The sequence below is a fragment of the Myodes glareolus genome, chromosome 18 (assembly GCF_982192425.1).
Source record: "Myodes glareolus chromosome 18, mMyoGla1.1, whole genome shotgun sequence".
Lineage (NCBI taxonomy): Eukaryota > Metazoa > Chordata > Mammalia > Rodentia > Cricetidae > Myodes > Myodes glareolus.
The window spans coordinates 62,558,147-62,574,466 of NC_142043.1; the positions used below are offsets into that span (position 1 = coordinate 62,558,147).

The 16,320-nt window shown below is 52.8% G+C and overlaps 2 protein-coding genes across 10 annotated transcripts in view; one reads left to right on the plus strand and one right to left on the minus strand.

Annotated features, from left to right (window-relative positions):
- The window catches only part of Trpm2 (transient receptor potential cation channel subfamily M member 2), a 46,169-nt gene extending 45,221 nt beyond the window's left edge, over positions 1-948 (minus strand). For 2 of the 8 annotated variants that reach the window (XM_087898324.1, XM_087898320.1), the window contains exon 1: positions 862-948. The gene's annotated coding sequence lies outside the window, so the exon portion shown is untranslated. The remainder of the gene's footprint in view (positions 1-861) is intronic. The other 6 variants (XM_087898323.1, XM_087898322.1, XM_087898321.1 and 3 more) reach the window with 4 other exon arrangements.
- An 8,388-nt stretch (positions 949-9,336) lies between these two features.
- Positions 9,337-16,309, plus strand: Cfap410 (cilia and flagella associated protein 410). Of its 2 annotated transcripts, none has more exons than XM_048451348.3 (7): positions 9,337-9,519; positions 10,524-10,542; positions 11,276-11,322; positions 12,436-12,665; positions 13,604-13,775; positions 14,425-14,503; positions 15,280-16,309. In XM_048451348.3, exons 1-7 carry the CDS (start codon positions 9,443-9,445, stop codon positions 15,403-15,405), a joined length of 750 nt encoding a protein of 249 aa, XP_048307305.2. In that variant the 5' UTR covers positions 9,337-9,442; the 3' UTR covers positions 15,406-16,309. The 2 variants fall into 2 exon arrangements, with proteins under 2 accessions (XP_048307305.2, XP_048307308.2); XM_048451351.3 differs by having other exon boundaries at positions 9,343-9,519; positions 14,428-14,503.
- The last annotated feature ends 11 nt before the right edge of the window (positions 16,310-16,320 follow it).

Genomic DNA, 16,320 nt, shown 5'->3' on the forward strand with positions numbered 1-16,320 from the left:
GCAGTGGCACACCCTCCCCTACAGCCCCACAGCAATGGAGTACAGCTCGTGCTGAGATAACCCTCATTAGGAATGGATGTTTAGCCAAATGCAATCAGACTCTGGGAACATCTTCCAAACTGGCATTTGAGCTCAGGACCTCTGGACCCAGGGTGTATCTGGACATCCCACCCATCCCAGAGCACAGATGTATCAGAAAACATAAGAGACTTTATTGCGTGGTGCGGGGAGGAACTTGTGGGCCCTGGCCGGTGACTGGGACATATGACACCTTCCCTACCTTACTCAGTGTGAATGCTATGGCATTCAGGCTTCCCGCTAGTTCTCTGCTTGCTCCCCAGGCATCCTCGGGCATACTAACCCGGGAAGCACTTCGGTTAGGATAAACAACTAGACACACGAAAGGGCACAGGAGCTAATCTCCAGTCCCCTGTGAGGGTCCAGAGCATGAGCCGAGAGCTGTACCATGATGTGGGCACAGATTACACCAGCTGACATTGAGTCTGCACAGTGTACTAGCTTCAGAGCCCGTGCAAACCCTGCAGCCCCTCAACCCGCAACTTATGCCCCTATCCCAGGGCACAACCTTCCCCCACCCAAGAAGAAATCTCTGCATCAGAGAGCCGACCGCACTCCAGTCCATGCCCGCACCAAGGTCCAAGATTCAATCTTTGCACTTTCTTCAGTCACACTCAGAGGACACAGCAACCCGCACACTCCGCACCTCGCACTCCCTCCCGATGCCGAGGAGCACCCTCTGCCTTCCGCCTGACCCCCTGCAACCAGCACTCCCTTCCCCCGACTGAACCCGCATTTCCTCTCCAGATGCTGGGTCAGCGCCCCTTCACCAGCACCGGATACCTGCTCAGAGGCCGCGCACCCCAGCGTCACTCTGCGCAACTGCGCAGGACGGCAGCCCTGCCCCGCATCTCGGGGCTAGGCGCAGCCTGAATGGCCCGCCCCGCACTCTGCGTCACTCAACCTGATTGCATGGCAGCTGCAACTGAGAACGTGAAGCCAAGCATGTACTGGGCCCCCTGTGATGCTCCACCCGTGGGTCAGTCAGCCTCCTCAGAACACCTAGTGACAAACGCTCAGAATAATGGCATTTGCGGTCTGAGGGTAGGATCGCCGGCAAAGCATAAAGCCTTGTCTCCAAACCCTAAACCACAAAGGCAGCCTGGGGTAGAGGGTCGGGGACCCCTGTTGGATCTGAGTTCAATTAAGTATCCGGCATACACCTGTCTCAGAACCCTCCTGCTAAAAGTCCCTTACTGCTACCCTCACATTAGCGCACCTAAAGCCAATAGATAGATAGATAGATAGATAGATAGATAGATAGATAGATAGATAGATAGATAGATAGATAGATAGATAGATAGATAAAAATAAAACCACTCCCAGGGAGTGACTGACATTGGACCTGAGGGCAATGCCGTCAGCTTAAGGACCCCCTCCCAAATGTGTCACACAACAGAGGAGACAGGAAGAAACCAAACCCAAAGGCTTGATCCCAAATTGAGCCTGCAACCAAGGAGGTTCTAGGACCCAAAGATGTCCACCCCACAGTGGGCATGTGTCGTGCCTGGTTCTTGAGAGTGACAAGGACCATACTGGCTTCTAAGACGCCAACTGTGACTTCCTCAACCATTCTTCCACCCCTAAATCACTCTCTGCATTCTCCATTCCCAACACCAGAAGGTAATGCCCAGCAGAACTCCCGAGCCCTTGACCTCAGTGCCAGGAAAGTGAAGAGGATTGACCTATGACCTCTGATCTAGATCATGGGGGATCTGCCCAAGGAAGTCATGTCTGGTCAGCAGCTTCCTCTCTCATCTCCTCCCCAGGGTTCGAGTCCCCCATCCAGATCCTGATTCAAGCATATACTATTGAAGTTCCCTCCACAGCTGACCTGTGGCTTCGCCACCCCAGGTGAGCCAACCTGTAGGGAGCAAAGAGTCTTGTGCACAGCAGAAGCAAGGGAAGTTTAACATGCAGCTTGCCTCTTCAATGGAATGAGGTGCGTAGCTGCTCTTCCTGGACCGCTAGGATTGATGTCCTTTTCACAGCCTGGTGATCCTTTGCTGTCGGAGGAGACAGGCTCTGCCTTGTCTCCCAGAATTTATGTTTTTACTTATCAAGACTTTCTTCCCTCAATCTTGAGAGTGACAATATTGTTTTTAGACCATAAAACCTAATCTTATGATCGTGCTTTACAACAGCCTAAGTGACTTCTGCGTTATCTTAGAGTCAGGCCAATCCAGATACCCACCGGCATTATGTTTACCTGAGTGAAACTTCCTAGACCCTAAATCTTGGGCACTATCTCTGAGTCAACAGTACCCATTTTTAAGAAGCCAGATGGACTTTGTAAAGAATCTCAAAGCAAACATGTCATAAATTGTTGCATACTTGGGACTGAGTTAATTGTTGTCTAAATACTTCCTTCAAAAAGGGTGCTGTGCTTGAATACGGCTAAGGTAAAACGATCTGGGCCAGACCCTAGAAGTCTTGGTCCAGCACTGGTTACAATAAAATCAAGCTGAGCCGAGTTTCAGTCTTGTCTCTTCATGGATCGTTCTTTCCCTGCCTGACGTAAAGCCTGCAGGGAAATCACCGCACCAAGCAGCTTGCTGATGCTCACCATTGAGGTTGCCCACCATCTCCCTCTCTGTGGAGCCACCCCAGTCTCCGCGGAGCCATAGCAAAGATGCACTATTTGCAAGGACAACACTTGATAACTTCTTTACGACATGTTATTAGAAATAATTGCCCTGGGAGGAGCTGGTCTCTCCCATTGGCTGGGTCTCCCACCTGGCTGGTTCACAGACCAAGCAAATGTACACATGGTTATCAGGGCTGTGACTGCCCTGCTAGGCTGCCTGTTGTGCAGGTACCCAGATCTCTTCCCTGTCCACTACTGTGTTCCTAGAGCCTGGCAACCATAGCTCAGTGAGTGGTAGGTTATAGGACTGGCTGCCACTCCCAGGAGACATGCCCAGACCTAGGGTAACAGGTAAGGCAATGGCTACCCTCCTCCCCAGGCAGCACATAGACCCAGGCTCCTTGCCTAAGACATCTCATTAACTGAAGTAACCATGTGCTGTTAATTTTTCATAAGACAGTAATTGCAGCATGGCCAGCTGACGAACAGACTGGCCTCTGGTTCCAAGTAGCCCAGGGCCGCTGTGGGAACATCATCTCAGGTGAAATGGCCAGTGAGCCACGCCTCTCCCATGAAGTGTCTGTGCTGTGTGGCCCCGAGTGGTTCCTTCTCTTTTAGAGAAGAACCACAGGTTACAGGAAGGCCATATCACAGCTTCCAAGACGCCATCACAATGGCATTTTTGAAATATCCATCCATAAAAACAGCAGGCACCATCCATAAAACTCGGACGCAGCACGTGCTGATCTCGCCAGAAAGTCGCCTCCATTCTGACAAAAGAAATATTCAGCACAAGGGGTTTTTTTTTTTTGCAGGGAGAGTTGTTTTTTAGGGCATGGACATTATGCCCAAGACAAAAAGCCCCTGCTTGGGCAGCAAAAAGCAAACCACAGAAATGTGATCTGATGGCTCCCTGCATCGTCACGAGTGAGAAGCAGGACTGAGGAAGGAGGCTGTGGAGAAGAGGTCTGAGCCCAGAGTCCCACACTTTCTCTCTAGAGTACGATAGCTCCTCTGGCCCTATGCCCTTGCATTATGAAACACAGCCATAGGGGATGTGTTAGCAGATGAGCATGGCTATAAGTCAATAAAACTTTATTTATAAAAAGAAATCAGGAAGAGTGTCAGATTTGGAAGTGAGAATCAGGTTAGAGAGTGGGGAACATCCTCACTTTCCTTCATCGAGGGAGTCTACAGGTCCTCGACATTCCAGAAACATCTCAGCAAAAGGGCTGCTTGTGAAACTCAGCAGTGAGAAGGCATTGCAGGAAGCTGTGAGCCAAGCAGTTGGTGCCACCTGGGAACTCCCCACTCACTGCAGGCTGCTGAATGCTAACGCCATCCTGAGAGCTGGATTGACCCCAGGGCCCAAAAAGTCACAGGACATTTTCAGTAAAAGCCAACAGCACATACCCATACATAGGCATATATACATACTCATAGTTAAAAATAGAATCTAATAATAAAAAAAATCTTTTAACAAAAATCTTAAAAACAAAACCTTTAAAAAGCATATAGATACAAGACATGAACACACACCTGTGTGTGATGAGGTTATCCCTGCTGTATGTGAGACTCACAACTGCACACACAGAGCCCTGCATGGAGTGCATCATCCACTGTGCCTGCCTCCCTCTGAGATGGATGCCTCACACTGGGGTTGGGAGAGGCCAGGAAGGTCAAGCTCCACAGAAAGTTCTGAACCTGTCCTGGAAGGAGAGAAGAAGAGCCGAGGCAGCTGAGTGCTGCTAGACATCCCCTGTGGGGACCTATCCTGTGGAGCCCCAGCCAGGGCTCTAGAGCAGGAGCCAGCACAGGGAGTTCCGGTCCCCGGCACTCTGGCTGTAAATGCCAAAAAGACCTCCAGTGAGTACCTCTTATGAGAGGTACCTGGCTAGTGTAACCATTGAGAACGGAGATGGCCTCTGATTCAGGCTGGAGAGCTGGCTGGGACAGCAAGAGCATTTGCTGCTCTTTCAGAAGACCCCAGTTCAGTTCCCAGGATCCACATGGCTGCTCACAAGCACCTGTAACTCCCGTTCCAGGAGGTCGGATGCCCTCTGCTGGCCTCTGTTGGTAACTTCCCAGGACTAGGCTCTGAGTTCCATATTTTGGTGGATATCAAGGTTGGGCTTCAGGTTGAGAAGGTAGGAGCAGGGCTAAATAGGAGGGGCACTGTGTTGAGAATTCCTTCCCTGTGGAGATGTCAACAATGTTACTGTGTGTGTGCGTGCACACACACACACACACACACACACACACCACGCAATATGGTCCTAGCCTCAGACCAAAGTACAATTTCACCAAAGTTTACCTGGGCCACCAGTGACATTGCTGGGATTATTTATGGAGAGGTAAGAGCATAGTGGTGGGAGCATGGGTGGTGGGGATGGGGAGGGGAGCAGCAAAGAAGCCACCCTGTAACACTGTAACAAGACTGGCAAGGCCCCTCCCCAAGGTCAGATAGCAGCTAAATTGCGGAGGAGACTCTCTGAGCACCATCCACTGCCTGAAACTTGTTCAGGAAGTTTGATGGACACAGCTTCCGTGAATGGACACCCACACCCCTATAATGAACCCCAACAACCTCACTGGTTCATCAAACTGAACTGAAAATTCTCTCTGTCTATTGTCATTACCCTATAGATGCTTGTTTATGTCTCTGTAGGAAAAGTCACACGACACTAGAGGATGAGCCTTGGCCCCCCAGAGAGGGACATCAGCAGCAAGAAGTGTCAGTGCTGAGGAAACCAAGCAGGAGCCCAGCAAGGCCAGGCTGGCAGCAGCATGTTCCCCTGGCAGCCAGGACATTAACAGTGCAGTCCCCCAGAAGGACTACCGATGACAGATGGGGTATTGCACAGCCAACTCAGGGACAGGACATGACCCAGACAGGGCCAGCCCCAAATGTGAACTTGAGGAACTTGGCCAAGCTCTCTTCCTTCCAGATGTGAAACTGCCAACTCCATACCAAGAAGTCAACCACAGCGGCCTTAGGCCAGTAGCACACAGGATGAGGCCATGACCTGAGAGCTATGGTTGACCAGAGGTAAGAAGTCACTACTCAAGCTTCTCGGGCCAGGGAGGCATGGTGTCACTTTCAGACTAAGTGGGTTGGGATTACTTTCCTGTCGGCGCCAGGCTCTTTGTGGAAAACACGCTCCTTGGCGTTCGAAATGAGACTTTTGTTAGAGGCGCCAAACTTTACGCAATTATTCCAGCATAGGGAAGTGGAAGTCTGAGACAAGAAATTGCAGGGTTCAGGGAAGCACCTTAGAAGCCCTCCTGAAGTGGAGCAAGGGTGCTTTCAGAATCTGGAGAGCCAAGTGTTCCCCCCCAACTATAGATGCAGGGTCGGACAGACAGGGAGAACAGAAGGGTTCTGTTCTGAGTCTGCACCAAGTGATGCCAGGGTGCTTCTGGGTGCATGCAAGATGGCCGTGGGAACAGACTTGGCCGCAGGGTAAGAAGGACCACCATTATATTCTGCCCATCACCACAGTGACCTTCCTGTTGCAAGGAGCCGCTATTCATTAACCAATAAAAGCAACACATAGACAGAAGGACCTCCCACACCATTTCATGTGGCTATTGATGCTGTTCCTCCATCTTCCAGATCACACACATTTGCTGTTTGCTTCTCTTTGGGTTAAGCCTAGCCTAGAGTTGTTGGGGGAAAGGAGCATAACTGAGTTCTGGGAACATAACTGAGCCCCAGCAGTGCACCCCAGAACCATGTGCTTAGTAGTCTTTCATTACAGATCTCAGTCAAAGCCATCAGGACCTTCCACTAACCCGCAGGTCCTCCAGCAGTCAGATATGACACGGTCTGCAGAAGTACTAGGTGCTGCATGACAAACCTCCCCCTCCTCCTGTCTTCCCAAGCCAGAGATGCCAGAGAAACACACACCCCCCCCGCCAAGAAAAGCAGGAGCTTCCAGGGAGACAGTGCTGTGCTTTGGGAACTCAAGGGGCATGGGTCTAGGTCAGTTGCCCATGACTCCTCAATGAATGAAAAAAAAAGAAAGAAAGAAAGAAAGAAAGAAAGAAAGAAAGAAAGAAAGAAATTAAAAAACAAAGGACATGACTGCTCCTGGGTATGGTGGAGGAGTAAGTTATTTATTTATTTATTTATTTATTTATTTATTTATTTATTTATTTATTATGTATACAGTGCAGGCCAGAAGAGGGTACCAAGACTCATTACAAATGGCTGTGAGCCACCATATGGTTGCTGGGAATTGAACTCAGGACCTTTTGGAAGAGCAGGCAAAGCTCTTAACCACTGAGCCATCTCTCCAGTCCCGAGGAGAAAGTTTATTACAGAGAAAAGGAAGAGCATAAACAGAGGCAGGGACACCTGGGAGAGTCAGAGAGGAAGCCGATAACCAACATGGGTGGCTTGGGCCAAGAGACTGACCAGGAGAGGAGATGAAAGAGGCCAGGTAACCAAAATGGCTGGATTATATAAAGAATGGAAGTTGTGGCGAAGAGCAGCCCAGCCCCTGGGCTGGAAAAGATTAGGATGGGGGCAGGGTATGCCAGCCATATGCTGTAACAGGTAGGGACCAAGGGAGAACCTGGTGGCCAGACTGGCTTTGCTATGTCAAGTAGGCACCTGTCAGTCCTGGCTTTGAGACTTAACACTCAAGGCAGGTAAAGCCACAGCCCTGAAAACCAAGGCCCTCCACTGCTTCAGTCAGAACTCATGATGCCACAGCTCTGCAGCAGGGCCTCTTTCCTCAGACCCTTCCCCTACCAAGAGTCTCCAGGAATAGTCTTTTTGCAGGGAGGTCCCAGTGGGGATATCAACGGGCAAGGGTCAGATACCAAGCCTGGAAAAGCTGCAGGACCAGGGCCCGCCCACAGGCTGACCCTTTCTCTGCCTGTACCACCCCTGCACCTTAGTCACTTCTGTCTAGGTAAAAGAGGCAAGAACTAGGGTAGTCAAATCCAAGCTGACCAGGGTAGCAACTCCACACTTTTCCATCAGCCTCACCGGCATTTGGTATAATGTGATACAACTCCTCCCTAGGGCTAGATCTCTTCCAGGACAGAAAGGGGAGTAGGAGATGCCCAGCTCTCCTGTCAGACACCCCTCCAAGTCTTGACCCCAAATACCAGCTGCCCTCCCCAGCCACTTTTCTATCACCTGTGTCCTTCTTACACAGCCTCCGTTGGTGTGGCCACAGGACCTAAGCTAAACTGAGCCTATAAACACCTTCCCACCAGACTGGCTAGGCTGAGTTGCTTGCTCTCTGTTATCTTTCAGCTCAGGCCTCACTGTTATAGTGGTTAATGACACACATGTGTAGATCAGAAGATAAATCAACCTCGGGAGTCTGCTCTCTTTCTACTGTGGGTTCCAGGGAGCGAGTTCAGGTTTTCAGGTTTGTGCAGCCAGCATCTTTACCTACTGAACCATTTTACTAGCCCCTGAAACCAGTTTTTGGTCAAAGTAGGCCAGGGTGGTCAGATGGGAAAAGAGTTCATAGGGAAACCCTAGAAAAAGTTCATTAAGTACAGTTTGTCACCTCTGAAGGGCCCGAAGTCCCCAGTGCCTGTCCTGGTGTAATCTGTAGGCCAGGAAATGGTATAGAAGTTTTCAACCTAAAAATAAAGTCAGCGCCAGCTTCACAAAACAAAGCATTCATTTGTGACCACCTGAGATGCACACTGACAGATCACAGGCATAGGGTGGGGAGACTTTCAAAACCATAAAGTCTATTTTCTGTTTGAGTTTTGTTTTTAAAGAGTTTTATTTTTCCTGCACGTGTGTGTTGTGCTTCCACGTATGTGGGTACTGCAAGCGAGATGTCTGGTGCACGCGGAGGCCAGAAGAGGGCGTCGGATCTCCCGGAACTAGAGTTACAGAAGGTTGTGAACCGCCTTGTAGGTGATGGGAATAGACCTGGCTTCCCCGAAAAAGCAATGTTCTGAAAGGTTCCTCCAGCCCCAGCTCCGCCCCCTGACTTTTTTCGGGGGGTGGGGGTGGGCGGGGTAGGGGTTCCCCCTACCCCTTAAGTCCTCTTAAGTCCTTAAGTCCTCCTTAAGCTCTTAAGTCCTCCTGCCTCTGCCTGGCTTTGTTTTTTAAGACAAGGTCTCACTCTGTAACTGACTAGGGACTGTTTGGCTCAGACAAATCCTCCTGCCTCAGACTCTGACTGAAGCAACTACAAGCACGAACCAACGCCTGGCGATGGGTTAACTGTTTTGTAACTCAAATCCTTGGTTTGGGCTCGCGGAGGAATAGGCAAGGGCGCAGGGGTGACCTCCATCCCTGGGAGGGATGAGGATCCGAAGCAAGCGGCCCTGGAGGGGTTTCTGCGGGAGTATTCCACGAGGACTCCGTTAACCTTCCCCACTCGGTCCGGCTTGCACTGTGGCAGCTCCATCCTTCCCGATGACCCCGGGACCGGCCTGGCGTCCCGAGTCTCGCACACCCGCGCCTTCTTAGCCCCGCCAGCCCGGAGATCCAGCAGAGGACCAACCTCCTCGCGACAGGAGGCCCAAACGCGTCAGAACCGGGAGCCTCGCGCATGCGCAGAATCGCAGGCTCCGAGTACCGCCAAAGGAACGCGGCAGAGCCTCCTGTCCCGGAAGTCGGCCTGTCCCATTGCGCCCGTGCAGGTCCACCCTCTCTTCTAGCGACCAATGGGACCACAGGCCCCGCCCCTGGAGACTCGGGCCCCGCCCCTAGAAACGCGCCGCGGCGAAGGCCTCTCCCGCTAGCTGAGTATACAAGGGGGCGGCTGGTCCCGCGGCCCCGCGGCCACCATGAAGCTAACGCGAAAAATGGTCCTGTCCCGAACCAAAGCTTCGGAGCTGCACAGCGTGCGGAAGCTCAACTGCTGGTGAGGACGGCCAGGCGCGGGAGGGAGCAGAGCCCCTTTCCTCCCTCCTCCCGCCGCCCCCCCTGCGGCGCCTGCTACCCCAACCTAGCCAGGTTACAGGCCCACCCCGGGGCCAGTGCCTCGGAGGAGTTGTGGCTCTGGCCTGACAGCTAGAATTTCCTTCTAGTCTCGCCGAGGGGCTTCCACTAACCCTCTGTGAGTGCGGCTGCTATCTGAAAACGTAGGTGCTTAGTGGTGTGTCTACCAGAAGAAAGAACTGAGGTTGTAAAGTCATGATCCCGTGGTCACTAGATGCTGGAGAGGGTGACCAGGTCTGAGAGACAGCCTGGAACTTAGATGTTTTAGGAAAGATGCGCTCACAGATGCATGGTTGGGTCCCACTAAGACTGACAGGTCAGAGCTTCAGGAGGAGTTTGTGTTCGTAGGGTTCGAAAGAGTTACAGGTTTCTCTGGGGACTCAGGTGGGACACTGTGGCCAAAGCACCTAGAAGAGGCACAGCAAGTCAGCCCCTTGCTCCTTGAGGGGTCAGCACGCTATTGGAAAGACTGGACTTGGTTAATTAAAAGCCTTTCCTTGCCCTGGCACAGCTGGTGTTGAACCACAGTCCCTTTTGTCCTCTGAGTTTTCAATAATGCCTTTCTTTGTTGAGCCAACATGGCAGGGCTCCCTCTGTGCAGGCAGAAACAACAGCTTCATTGCAGGCCTGTGAAGCTTGCTTCATAAGCTGCATGCTCAGCCTTTGAACATGTCTGTGAGAGGAAACGGCTTTCTGCTGTGGGCATCTGTGAGGAGTAAATCGTGTGTCCTGCAGACAGAGAACGCCCCCCATACACCAAGCGTGTAGTAGTGTCAGAAGTCAACCTAATCATTTGTGATATCTCTCCTGTTATCTGGGTACCCAGCATTCCTTACTGTGCCATTTGGATCATAGAATCGTCAGAGGTATAGACAATTGTCATTTTCATTCAACAAGATTAAAGTATGTCTGTCTTTTCTTCCCCAGGGGCAGCCAGCTCACAGATGTAAGTTCTGCCTTGATTCCATCATCTCCCAGATACCTCTTCCTCAGAAGAATAGAGAAAGTCACAGAACTGTGGGCATCAGTTCAGGGCCCACACAGAAGAGGGCCGGGCCAAAGCTCCGCTCTTGGAGGAGTCCTGGGTGGTGTTTTGCCTCAAAGACATCCTCACAGGCTCTCTGCATGGCCTCCTGTCAGATGGCCCAGTTTCAGGATTCACCCCCTTCCCACCGTGGCAGGCAGAGACTAGACAGTGTACCAAGCTGGGACTGTGGAGCCCATGACCCAGGTCTGATCTGCAGATCCGACAGTGTCTTGTAGCCAAAACCTCCTTGCTGTTGTGTCTGACTTGGGCCCAGATCCACTGGCAGGAAGGGTGTCTGTCCTTTGCTTGCGCCTCAGCAGCAGCAAGAGAAAAAGTTTTCTGTATTGCGGCATAGGAGACCAAGATCCCCAGCCAGATGTCCTTTGAGGGCATTGAATATAATGATGTTCTGTCTCTAGAACTGTCTTAAACAGTCAGGTGGAAACACCCACCCCAGGGAAGAGCATTGCAAGGGCAGTCTGGGCCGCAGAGACCGGCAGGCGCTGATTCTTCGGAGCGCCCTGCTTCTGCAGGCTATGCTCCTTGGCCCCATTTGTGCAGGTGCTAGGACCCAGGACAGATGTCCTCCCTGACCTGAGAAGTGACAACGGGACACAGTTGCCAGCTCACCACCCCACTCTTCCCTCCTTAGATTTCCATATGCCGTGAGATGCCCAGCCTGGAAGTGATCTCACTCAGGTAAGACCCTGTGTCACCATAGTCCCAGGGTATGGAAGCTGTGGGAGTCTGCATGATCTTCCTGTGGGACCCAGGGGAGATAGGAAAGCTGGAGACTCCCAGCACAGTCTAGGATAGCAGCTTCTGGGTTGGGGGGTGGGCCTACAAGAGCCTGGCCCTCCTGCAACTCATACCTGCTTTCTCAGGGACTTAACTGGGCCTCCGAAGGCTCCCCTCTGCTTGCCCTCTCACATCCTCCCCAGGAAGTTATCTGTGCGCTTGTAGCCGTGGTTAGTCAAGCCTGCTAATAATGAACAGTAGTCCACCCAGGCTAGTCCTCCCCGTGGCCACATCTGTTTCTAAGAACCTCCCAGTGCCCTACCTTCTCCGCCTTGCTGATTCTATCACTTCTAGGAGCTCATCCATCCCTAGATTCCCCCCTGAGCATTCTGGGACCTAAGATAGGACTGATACTTACGGCCCCTACTGCCTGCCAGGTGGTGGCGTGTGGGTAGTCTGCATGTCAACATGATGCCGGTGTTCTTTCCTAGAGCATGTTAACATGTCAGAGCAGAGGGAGCATGGGTGGGGTTAGTGCAGCAGGCCAGGCCCTGGCGCTGGGAGGTAGAACATTTGTAAAGATCTCGTGTGTTGTGTTGATAAGGACTTTGGGGTTCTGAATGCTCTGTTTTTCCCTTTCTGCATTGTGTTCCCTTCCCTACAGGATGGAAATCACTCTAAAATCCTGTTTGTCTTTAGCCTGGATTCTGGAAGCAGAGCTGCTTTGCATGTGATGTAGGGCTGTGGGTATTGTTGCCGAGTTTTAGCTGTGCCTGCTGAGGGCTAAGTCTGTCCCGTGGGGACTCAGTGTCACCTACAAAGGAGGGTGAAGTGCCCCGTCTGTCACAGTGATTCCATGAGAATGCAGAGCTTTAGGCCAAGGAGCTGCCACGTGGTGCCTCAAGTTAAGGGACCCCTCCTAACACTACCTCTTCCCCAGCCCTGACTTGCTTGGTTTTGACCCATTTCTAAGGCCAAAACCTTTCATGGCTGAGGCAGTCCCACACAGGTGGAGGGTCCTGGCCCACGGCGATCCAGATTGTTTGGGTCCCTAACAGTGTGCCGGTCCCACAGTGTCAACAGTGTCTCCACCCTGGAACCTGTACGTGGCTGCCGACGCCTGAGCGAGCTGTACCTGAGGAGGAACCGTATCCCCAGTCTGGATGAGCTGTTCTACCTGAAGGATCTACCACACCTCAGAGTGCTGTGGCTGGCCGAGAACCCGTGCTGTGGCACCAGCCCGCACCTTTACCGCATGACTGTACTGCGCAACCTACCCCACCTGCAGAAGCTAGACAACCAAGGTAGGGTCTGGCATGTCCACCCACTGGCAACTGAGGTGGTCCCCATTCCAGGGGCTTCCCAGGCACCCCGCCTCCCTGTCTTCTGCGACTCCCAGGTTGCGGAAATGGGCTTATGCCCATTGCATAGTATCATCAGGAGCAGCCCGTGTGAGAGTGTCCCCTTTCAGATATAAATTGCAGCATTTAGTCAGCACAGGCTCCTGTCTGTTAAGCCCACTTGGACTTGGGTTCCTCAACAGTCTCTCCTCCTTTTGCCTCGCTTTGTGAGGAAAGTCCGTATGCTATGGTGAGGGTTTGCAGTGGGGTAACTGGGCAGCATGGTGTGGGCTCAGCTGCACTGGCACCCAGGCCTCTGGAGCCACATGGAGGAGACCCCCACTGCCCCCCACATCATGCCCACCTATACTGTGTCTGCATGCCCCTCTGTCATGATGGGGAGCCCTGCTATGGGCTCTTGGCAGGGTCCAGCTCGCTGACACCAGGACTTTATGCTCTTAGCAGCCAGTTTCTGATGCTCACCTTGTAATTGCTTTCTCCCAGACACTTAATGAACAAGAGTGATGAAGTCAATATGGAAAGCCCATTCTTTTTCAAATTTGTTTTAGGGACTGGAAATGTAGTCATTTCCAGAGAAATAGCAGAGAGCCTGTTAGCATGTGCAAGGCCTGGGCCCAACCCTAGCACCATGCAGATTTATCTGGACTTGGGGTTTGCTCTTAGAAGATGCAAGATCTGATGTTCACAAGTACCCCCTGTCCATCTGCCAAGTGTCACACACGTTCTGGGATTGGGGATCGGAAGGAGCAGAACTGACTCTCCACAGGGACAGCCCCCATACACACAGCAGCAGGCGTGCTGAAGCCCCAGGAGGCCGGAGCTGCATGGAGCTGTGCAGCACAGGCCTGTGACACCCTTACCTTTCTGTCCTTCTCCCCAAGCTGTGACCGAGGAAGAGCTGACTCGCGCACTGATGGAGGGAGATGAGATCACTGCTGCCCCAGACAGAGAGGGTGCAGGCAATGGCTGTCCCAAGCCCTCCTACACCCTCAGCTCTGTCAGCTCGACAACTGAGACCAGCCCGGGCCTGCTGAGCTACACAGAGGAAACAGAGTGAGCCTGCCAGGGATCAAGACCTTTACTTCCAGGGGTATCCTCAGGCCATGAGGAAGCTTCCTGTCTTCTGGGGAGGGAAGTGAGCTCAACACAGTGCCGGTGGCCCGGGGAGGAAGGGTGATGCAGAGCCGGAAGCAGCCTATGGCTGTCGTGTTCCTCCGTGGCCTTGAATGTGACTACTGCTGCTTGTTGTGACTATGCTTGGTCAGAATGGCACAGGAGGATGGCTGTGAGTTCGTTAGAGGGGCCACAGCTGAGTTCCACATGGCACGTGCAGCCTGCTCTCTCCCATCTGTGGATGGCACGGGAGATGAACCCTGGGAGTGACCACAGGCCACTCCTCTGCTCTGACTCCCGCCAGGGTTATTTCCGTGCCAGTGCCTTCCCTGAAGCCCTGGGTGGAAAGCAATGCAGGCGGAGAGCCCTGGGCACAAAGAAGCCGCTCCCTGTAGCTCTGGGACCCTGTTCTGTACACTGGTTCCTGTGCCGTTAGAAAATGCCTAGATTGAGGGTGCCTGCCCCCCATCTGCTGCTCTGGACTGGGACCACTTGCCACTGCGAGTGACTTGGTGTCTTCATTGTGGGGTCTGGCTGCAGGTGTTGCCCACAGCCCTCTGACCACCACACTCTGTCTCCCTCTCACCAGCAGAACCCCAGGCCAGACTGCTGGAGACCATCCTCCTTCCTTCTCACAGAGGGATGCCCTGAGGAGTCACAAGAGTAGGGTGAGTGACCACCGCTCCCTCTCCAGTCAGCAGAACATGGGGCCAGATGTAGGCTCATAGGGAGGAAGTGGGGGGCGGGCACGAGGCCCAGTTCTGCTTCCAACTCCAGCATGCTGGAGCCCCCACCTCTCGAGGTCACTGTCCCTCAGGATTCCTCCCTCTCCACTTGATGCCCCCATGTCAAATTCAACTCCAAGAGCAGACCTATGCCCAGTCTCCTGTTCCTTTCCCGGTCCTCAAGGGCTCCACAGAGAATTGCCAAAGGCATTTGTCTACTGGTGCCCCCCAGGTATTCTCTGGCCCACAGCTAGAATGGGCACACCCACCCCAAAGAAAGGCCCACCTTCTGGCTGGTCACCCTCTGGCCAGCATCTGTAGAGCAAGGACACAAATAGGGGTCTGCAGAGGCCTTAGTGTGCTGTAGAAGTCAGGGGTCAGAAGTTACTCACTTCTGGCTCATTCCTCCCAGTGAGCCACTGGTACTGCCCCTCAGCCATCCTCTTGTCTTTGGTTGGAAACACTCTTTCTCACCACTTTGTATGAGAGAATGCCACACTGAGCTGTCCTGGGCCCCCAGCCTCTATGCTCAGTTTCTCCATCTGAAGCTAGGGCACAGACCTAAGACTGGCAGGAACTGGGTAGGGAAGCAGTTATCCAGTGTCTGTGCTGTGACCTCACCAGGTTGTTGCTTGGAAGCCCTTCCCCCTCATCCCGAGACTGTCCACCCTCTAAAGGATGCCACCAGGCAGTCTCTAGGTAACCCTCTCTGTCCCCAGAACATCCTGACTGCCATCTTACTGCTCCTGCGGGAACTGGACACGGAGGGGCTAGAGGCTGTCCAGCAGACTGTGGGCAGCCGGCTACAGGCGCTGCACAGGCTGGAGCCCCAGGACATGGAGTGACTTCATATGCCCCAGTCCCTGGACCCTGCATCCTGTGGAAATACAGCTCAACCTGGAAAGCCTCCCTCTGGTTCCCAACACCAGGCCCGGGGAGGAACAGGGACTGCCTGCTGGGCAGACCCCTCTCCTGTGCCTAGGGCTGGCGGAGGTGCTGCCCGTCAGCATGGTCCCTTACAGCTGAGACCTTGAGGATCTGGGCATTGCCTGACCCTTCTCAAGGGGGACTGTACGAGCCATGTCCTCCAATAAAGCACTTTGTTTGGGCTGGAAGCCAGCATCTCAGTGACAGGCAGGGCCTTGCTGTTTCTCAGCAACTATGGGGGAGCCCTGATGTCCCCGTGTCAAGCCTGTCCTCAGGGAGGTGGCCTGAAATGGTCTTACAAGACATTGTGTCCCAGATGTCCTTAGATACCGTAGCCTAGGAGAACGGATTCCTCTCAGGACAAGGATGGGCAGACACTGTCCTTTTTATTTCTTCTTCAGGAGAGGGATGTCACCCAGATAGAGTAATTGTTGGGGACATCCAGAGATGATCAGCGTTCTGAGGTATCAGATGCCATCAATAAAGCTGTCTTTGTTAGAACAGCTGGGGTAGGGCCAGTAACTTATCCACCAGGCAGGGGGGCCTTGGGGTGAACTTACACCTGCCACGAGAGAATAGAACCAAGAAAGATATTGAGATTAGCATATATAGAACAATGAGCAAAAAGTCTGGAACTACGACCACCACCATGGTACGGGCAGACATGGCCCAAGAAGCCTGCTGCATACAATAGCCGACCCTATAGGTGACCTGTAAGGGTCTTACTGCTGAAAGTTCAGGACCACTGGGACGTTGCTCCTCCTCTGGTCCACCTCCAATCTTGGGAGTACTTTCTCTCTTAATAAACTGTTTCTGTCAGTATCTGTGTCCCT